The sequence below is a fragment of the Fragaria vesca genome, linkage group LG6, assembly GCF_000184155.1.
Source record: "Fragaria vesca subsp. vesca linkage group LG6, FraVesHawaii_1.0, whole genome shotgun sequence".
Classification (NCBI taxonomy): domain Eukaryota; kingdom Viridiplantae; phylum Streptophyta; class Magnoliopsida; order Rosales; family Rosaceae; genus Fragaria; species Fragaria vesca.
This window is the reverse complement of record NC_020496.1, coordinates 22949492-22957467: the sequence shown is the minus strand read 5'-3', so window position 1 is coordinate 22957467 and position 7976 is coordinate 22949492. Positions and strand designations below refer to the sequence as shown.

Genomic DNA, 7976 nt, shown 5'->3' with positions numbered 1-7976 from the left:
TACAATTTTACCACTCAAATTTCAACTTTTCGTTATGGTTATTAAAAAGACTATTTTACCATTCTCGAATAACATAATTACGGCTTTGCCATGCTTCCACACTTAACCCGGGTCACTGCCTCGTTATTATAGAATAATGAACTTGAATGAGTTGAATCTTAGAAATCAAAATCATTTGGTTCTTAAAAATAGGATAGCGTTTGTTACCATGGTTGAATTCGGTTTGGGCCGAGGGACCGGCCCAAAGTAACAAAAGAAGTAGAAGGGCGGTGGAGCTCTCCTCGTCATCGCAAAAAAGCTAAAACCCAGAGAGGGCGGCGGTCGTTAGGGTTTAAGAGGGTTTTGGTTCAAGTTAACACCAGCAGGCAGGCAGGCAGCCATGTGGGCTCTTCGTCGTGTATCTCTTCCTCTCAGGTATCCCAAATCTCTCTCTCTCTCTCTCTCTCTCGATAAGTGATGGATCTTCACTGTGAAAATTATAGTTTTTCATTTTTCCAATACTCGATCAAACAACAACAACGAACGTGGATAAACTTACCTGGATTACTTTTTGTTTCTTTTCCTGCTGGGCTTTTGCTTCCACTACACCACGAATATAAAAGTTTGATAAACTTTCGATTTCCAAAGATTTAATTACATTTGAGGAAGTGATGCAAGTCTTGAGAATTACTCATTGAATTTATTAGTGAATGAGAGTGAAGAAAAATCCATTTGCTTCAGGTCCCTGGCCTTTATATTTATGTGCATTTAAACCCATACTTTATACCAAAAAATCATTCCTTCTGTTCCATCTTTACATCATTCACTCCTCTTCATGGTTTTACAATATAAAACCTAGAAAGAGGTACATTTAACTTCAACAATGCTGTTGTAAATGTTTCAATCTTGACAGCAATCACAACTAGTGTTATTGTTAATTAATGGTTATTGTTTGTCTGGGTTTACGCTTTTCCTTTTGTTGCAAATAGTGTGCTTATGCAATTCTTCATCTTTTCATTCCTTTATGTCTGCCGTATTCTTTTGTGCTTGGTATTGTCCCTCTACTTATTTATCCTTTTGTTTCCAGGAAGCAAGGATTCAGCGTTGGAACTTCCCGTGCTTGTTGTGCTAATTTGGAGCTACCGATTACTTACATACAAGACAAGTCTTTCTTCCTTGAGTCTCCTCAGTTGGGATCTGATGGATTTCTGCCTTCGAAGAGATTATACACAACAAATGTTTTGTCAAAGTTTTCTGTAGATAGATGCAGCCTTTCTTCACAAGCTGGTACAGAAAGCAGTGGAGAGGAAGATGACTTGGAAGATGGGTTTTCCAAACTTGAAACGCCTCCTACTGCTGAGGTAGTTCAAGCGAGCAATGCAAATGATGAAAATGAAGATGAATTAGTATCTGGACCAGAAATCTCTGATGATGAAGCAGACATTGAGCCTTCTCAAAATGAGCTGGAGTTATCAGAGATTGAGACCGATCTAAATGATAAACTGTCACCAAGGAGAAGGGATGTTTCAGCACTTTTCAAAGCCATCTTAGAATTTCCGGGTTTTTCTGTTCATAGTGCTCTGGATAAGTGGGTTAAAGAAGGAAATGATTTAAGCAGGGCAGAGATCTCATTAACCAAGATAAACTTGCGCAGGCGTCGAATGTTTGGGAGGGCATTGCAGGTGATCTCACATGTTTTTATATTTATGCTTTTGTTATGTGATATATGCAGTTCTCAACTTTGGTCTTATCTGCATTTTAGGCATGATTCTGAACTTAGTTTTTTGTCTTTCTTAAAGATAGTTTCATATATTTTTTAAACATAGGTTATTTCTGTAGATAGATGTCCACATATAGCTTCTAATAATTTTTAGTTGGTAGATTTGATAGTTTATTTGATTTTTCAATTATAACAAGTTCAAAAAGATTTTCTGCTTCTGTGAGGAGCAGATGTTGTATTTCTTTGATTCCTGTGCTCATTACGGAGTTGTCTCTGAGGGCTTCAATACTTGTTACTTCAAGCTAGGATCATAGAAGAGATGCCTTTTGCTTGTTCGCTTGCTTGACAGTAATTTCTTAATGAACTAGAGTTGGGACCATATGGTTTGCCTATTCCCGGAATGAATTTTCATGTTGCTTAGCTTTGTGATTTTTACATAACATAATCACCATATTGTATTTGCCTCATCCGAAAATAAATGATGAGTGTGCCATATAATCACTGTATAGCTTCATGTCCATGCTCCATAGATAAGCATGCTATCTATTGAGTTAAGGAAAGGTTTGGGCGGTTTGTCACCCATTAGTCCTTGCTGCTGTATGAGTTGTAGCACTTTGAGCTCATGATCAAAAGCTCTTCTTATATGAGTCCTAGTCGTTATAGTACAAGTACTTCGCTTGCGTCATGCATCCCCAACCGTAAATAATCAATTTAGAATAAAGGAATTACCAAATGAGCCACTCAACAGGCATGACATATAAGCATTTGAAGCATAGACCTCCCTCAGGCTGGACGGGAACTTTCCTTGGTAATATTTGTGAGTGTTAGTGAACTTTATCAGTTAAGTTCTTTTGTATTAGGTGCAAGTGCCTGACCTATGGGCTTGATGGGATAGAAGAAAGCTGGTTTATTCACTTGACAGCCTTGCCGTAAGTGACCGGGTGGGCGCAACCATATTATATCTCGTTTGTGTGAGGCAAAGCTTTTTATCATGTAATGACAAGAAAGAAATATCTAGTTCACATGCAAGGGTGGAGGGGGGCAAAGTGTAAGGAACAATTGTACTACTTTAGACTACTTTTTATTAGAACTTTTTAATTAATCCTCCACACATGCAGTGGATGATTATAAGTAATCTACTGCATTCACCAGCATCAGAATTGACATATTTTTTGGTCAGTATTTATTGAGTTATCACTTGTTTATAGATTTTTCATTTACTCCTATGATTGCTTAATTATCAGGTTTCTAGAATTAGATGTGTAAATGGGCCGAGTCGAGCCGAATACTAAGGTGTTCATGTTCGGCTCATTTACTTTTTATCGAGTTCGAGCGGGGCTAAAGGTTGAATTTTTTCTTTCATGTTCAAGCTCGGCTCGGCTTGAATTTTTTTCTTTAATCCCAAGCTAGGCTCGGCTCGGCTCATTTTGTTAGACGAGCTCGAGCTTAAATCGGGTCGGCTTGGCTCATTTAACTTTAAATTTAAAAAGATTAAAAAAGAAGAAACAAAATTTAAATAACAATCCAAATTTGATGTCTAACTATCAAACAAATCTTTCAAAATGGCTAATCAAATTGATTTGATTGTTGCCTGTAATATATTTTACTTCAATTTTTCAGATTCTCTTCCAATTAAATAGGAAGGTAATAAAAAAATTTATAAAGAAATTTTATTATGCTTAAATATTTATAACGAGCTACTCACGAGCTAAACGAGCTGAATACCTCCTTGTTCAAGCTCGGCTCGTTTTTTTGTCGGGCATGATATTGAGCTCAAGCTTGGCTCATTTATCCTACGAGCACGAGCCGAACGAGCGAAAAAGCGAGCCGAACACGAGTCGAACACGAGCAGCTCGATCCGACTTACAACCCTATCTAGAATGGTGGGGGTGGTGTGACCACTCTTGGCCGTTGAATAGCTCACTACTGTTCAATTATAATCATGACTTCTATTTCTGTTGTATGAAATCTCTGTGAAGGTGTTACATAGTTTTGGAATTGCAATTCCAACTCTACAAGTTTGTTTTTCAGTAGTATGCCCTTTTCTTGAGATAAGAAGAGTTTGCTCATTCATCAAAATACATTTTACCAAGGAATTAGTTTAACTCTTCCCGTATCGTATTGATCTTGCAGCATTGTTGTAGCACTTGTGTTCCTTTTCTTGTTCCAAATAGAAAAGTTTCTTGTTTTGTAGTCATAACTCATGACGCTGATTTACTTCTTTGTTTCATCATCTTATTGGTTGATGCAACTGCACTAGAAGGTGGATGAGTAAGCCTGAAGCATGATCATCGATAACACTGACTTTGACTGGACAAAATGGGATCATTGAGTTTACCTTAGCTCTCTCTCTCTCTCTCTCTCTATATATATATATATATATGTCTGTATCTCTCACTCTCACTGAGTTTACCCCAAAGTGTGCAGGGTAAATTAAGAGTTGGCCTAGAGTCATGAGTTCTCAGATGCTTTTATCAAGTTCTAGTCTTATGTTAAATATTAGATCAATCTGATTACCCTGGAGTCATGAGTTCTCAGTCTGATAGCAGAATAAGTACTTCCTTTTCAGTTTTGGAATTGACACTTATAACATGTTGCTTTCTTGGCACCAGAGTATTCCCAGCACCACAATGCATGTTGCTTTCTTCTGTTAGATTTCCTGTCTAGTTGCATTTTGTGCTGACTGTTTGAAATCCTGTAATGCTTTGTTGATTTGCAGCTCTCAGAGTGGTTGGAGGCACATAAGCAGATTGAATTTTCTGAAAGAGATTATGCATCTCGTCTAGACTTAATTGCCAAAGTATATGGCCTCTGGAAGGCAGAGAAGTATGTTGAGATGATCCCACAATCCTTTAGAGGTGAAAAAATCTACCGAACTCTGTTGGTTAACTGCGTTGGTGCCAACAATTTGAAGAAAGCCGAGGAGATTTTCAACAAAATGAAGGATCTAGAATTCCCATTTACCTCATTTACTTGCAACCAGTTGCTCCTTCTTTACAAGAGGCTTGACAAGAAGAAAATAGCAGATGTCTTGCTTTTTATGGAGAAAGAAAATGTGAAGCCGACTGCCTTCACTTATAAGCTATTAATAGCTACTAAAGGCGAATCCAATGACATAGCTGGAATGGAACAAGTTTACGGAACAATGAAGAGTGAAGGCATTGAACCAGACATTACTGTTAAAGCTGTCATGGCTAAGCATTATGCCTCTGGCGGACTGAAAGAAAAAGCTGAGGCTGTTTTGAAGGAGATGGAAGGGGGTAACTTAAAGGAGAACCGCTGGGCTTGCCGAGCTTTGCTGCCCCTTTATGCAGAGCTGGGTCAGGTTGATGAAGTGGGGAGAGTTTGGAATGTTTGCATGCCAAAACCTTGGGTTGAAGAATGCATGGCTGCAATCGAAGCTTGGGGAAAGTTAAATAAAATTGAAGAAGCTGAGGCAGTTTTTGATAAGATGTTGAAAACCTGGAAGAGGCTTTCTTCCAGGCAGTATGCTGTTCTTTTGCAGGTTTATACAAACCATAAGATGATTGAGAAGGGCAAAGATCTTGTTAAGCGTATGGTAGATAACAATTGTGAGGTTGACCCATTAATTTGGGATGCACTTGTAAAACTCTATGTGGAAATTGGAGAGGTTGAAAAGGCTGACTCAATTTTGCGGAAGGCTGCTGAGAAGAACCATAAGAAGCCAATGTTCAGTTCTTATATGGCTCTTATGGATCAATATTCAAAGAGGGGTGATATTCATAACTCAGAAAAGATATTTTATAGGATGAGACGGGACGGTTACACAGCTCGACTTCGTCAGTTCCAATCACTTGTCCAGGCCTATATAAATGCAAAGGCTCCAGCCTACGGACTCTGGGAGAGAATGAAGTCAGATAATTTCTTCCCCAACAAAGCTCTGCTTGGGCAGCTCTCACAAGTCGATCCATTTAAGAAGACAGCAGTGTCTGATCTGCTTGATTGAGGAAGTGGATGGTTCTTCTTTAGATCGGGTAATTGAATCTTTTGATCTATGAGCCGCTTCTATAATGTTGTAGGTTCAGCATATTGGGATTTTTATGTTTTCCAACTATCTATTTCAATTTCAGAATTTACTTCTCCCACGGGGGAGTGTTTATCTAAGGTATGGCAAAAACTTGGGCATTGTGGGATACTGATCTGGATATTCATGGACCTTGTTCAGTAACTGTGTGTTCCTTCCCTACTATTAGAATATCCCATGTTATTCTGTGAAAGCTCTTATTTTTCAGTTTTTAATTTTTATTTATTTGTCATTATTATTTTTAATTTATATATTTAGAATAGAGAAAATTGGTCAGACAGTGTGAAGTCTTTGCTCGGAACGAGCTGAAACTAGAGTACTGGACGTCTCGCGGAGCGACTCTCAACGAGGACGCTGAGACCTTTTTAACTAGCAAAGTCTTCAAGCACACCCATGGTCATCTAAGTTCTAGAGAGACCCGTATCGTCGTGTAGATGATAATGAAGAGATATATGTACAATAGGCGCATTATTCTACTTGACCAAATGCCCTAGATTGGACATCTCATAAGATGTGAATTTATTAGCCAGATATAACTCTACGTCAACATGTTGCCTCCGTAAATGACATAAAAGACAAATTTCAGTTATTTTAAATGTATTCTAAAAAAGAACTAATTTCATTTTACTCCCGTCAACTTTAGGTCAATTATCATGTTATTCTTTATTCTTTCAATTTCATCAAAAATACTATAGAGCATAATATTAAACAAATTACCATGGAGCTTGATTCTAGAGAGGTGAGTGATTGCATCACAAAACGGAAGAGGAACATAAACTGGAAATATACCCGATTATCACTGAATCAGGAGGAGAAGCTCTCTGTTTGATGTGATGAATTGGGACTAGGTTCCTTGAGTCGCGAACATGGCATCGCACACAACTGCTTCACTAGATGATAATAGACAATAATTGGAAAGATGGGTCTCACAACCACCTCCGTCGTCTCTTTCACTAGTACTAAGAAATGCAATCTGATTGAATAATACAATTTGTCTATTTTACCATTTTTTTGTGGGCCCAACGACTTTAAATTTTGTTTTCTTTTTAATGCCACGTTATCACATGACGAGAGAATTAGATGGAAAACGGAAGTTTGAACACGACTCATGAAAATTAGAAGTCGAGGGGTGTTTTTAATGAAATTGAAAGAAATAGGACTAACATGATGATCGATCTAAAGTTGGTAGAGGTAAACTGAAATTAGTCCTAAAAAAATGTATGGCAGAAAAGGGCTTACTCTATCCGTACGCATCAAGGAATAGATTAACCGCTTTTGATCCTTGGAATGATGCTTGCCTTGTTAGATATGTTGACATGGGTTATGTAAACCCACACTTAAATTAGTTATGTCTTTACTATAGAGAATACAATAATTTTAGAGGTATATGAAACAAAAACTTCTTTAATCATGTTTTTTTTTCGACATTTTTTTTTTCGAATACAAGAAAATATTACAACAAAAAGCCTCTGACACAACCCAAACTATGAAATTCAAAATGAAAAGCAGAAGAAACGGAAAGAGGTAGGTAAGGTTATGGCTCCAACTTGCAACGAGAATAGAATGTCTCAGATTTGCAATAGCATCAGCTAGGAAGTTTGCTTCTCTCCAAATATGTGGAAATTTGATTGAAAGGAAATGAGTAGCAAGGTCTGATGTCATGGATAATAGTCCTGATGCACCAAAGAATAGAGCAAACATTATTGATCGAGTCGATTAGAACCTTAGAATCACCCTCCATTTTCAAGTGTTTGTATCCATGATTGGCGTCATTAAACCTACTCTCAAATACTTCTTTAAATCATGTTCTAAGTGTAGATCTAAACAAACCATGTACAAGGTATTAGTTATACCTAGTTTTTTAGGGGGAGTCGATATCAAGGGGGTGTCTTCTGAAGCATACACTTTTGATCATTGTGTAATATTTTTTTGCTTCGTCCATGGTTATTCTCCCACTGGGTTTTGTTATCTAACAAAGTTTTACTGTAATAACCCGAATTTTTATACCAATTTCCCTGTAATATTTTTGAATTAATTGAAGGGTTATTTTTTTGTGAAATGCATTTTCAGACTTTGGTAGTAGAAGTTCGGAAGTCTAAATAATTTAAGTATTTCATTTTAAATACTCAAAGTTGACTTTCTTATTCTTAAGTTATCTTGGATAACTTTATTCATAAAAATTATAGAGCTCAACCATACGAGTTTATAAACACGTGACGTACAAGCCACGGA

The 7976-nt window shown here is 37.3% G+C and overlaps 1 protein-coding gene across 1 annotated transcript; it reads left to right on the top strand.

Annotated features, from left to right (window-relative positions):
- The first annotated feature begins 286 nt into the window (after positions 1-286).
- On the top strand, positions 287-5934 carry LOC101292228 (pentatricopeptide repeat-containing protein At1g80270, mitochondrial-like). Its single transcript, XM_004303546.1, has 3 exons — positions 287-414; positions 1067-1661; positions 4419-5934. Exons 1-3 carry the CDS (start codon positions 380-382, stop codon positions 5664-5666), a joined length of 1878 nt encoding a protein of 625 aa, XP_004303594.1. The 5' UTR covers positions 287-379; the 3' UTR covers positions 5667-5934.
- The last annotated feature ends 2042 nt before the right edge of the window (positions 5935-7976 follow it).

Bases quoted from the DNA above. Each gene is read 5' to 3' on its own strand.
- LOC101292228 (XM_004303546.1), top strand. From the start codon at position 380: ATGTGGGCTCTTCGTCGTGTATCTCTTCCTCTCAG. The intron at 415-1,066 runs GTATCCCAAATC...TTTTGTTTCCAG, and splicing joins CGTGTATCTCTTCCTCTCAG to GAAGCAAGGATTCAGCGTTG. The intron at 1,662-4,418 runs GTGATCTCACAT...GTTGATTTGCAG, and splicing joins TGTTTGGGAGGGCATTGCAG to CTCTCAGAGTGGTTGGAGGC.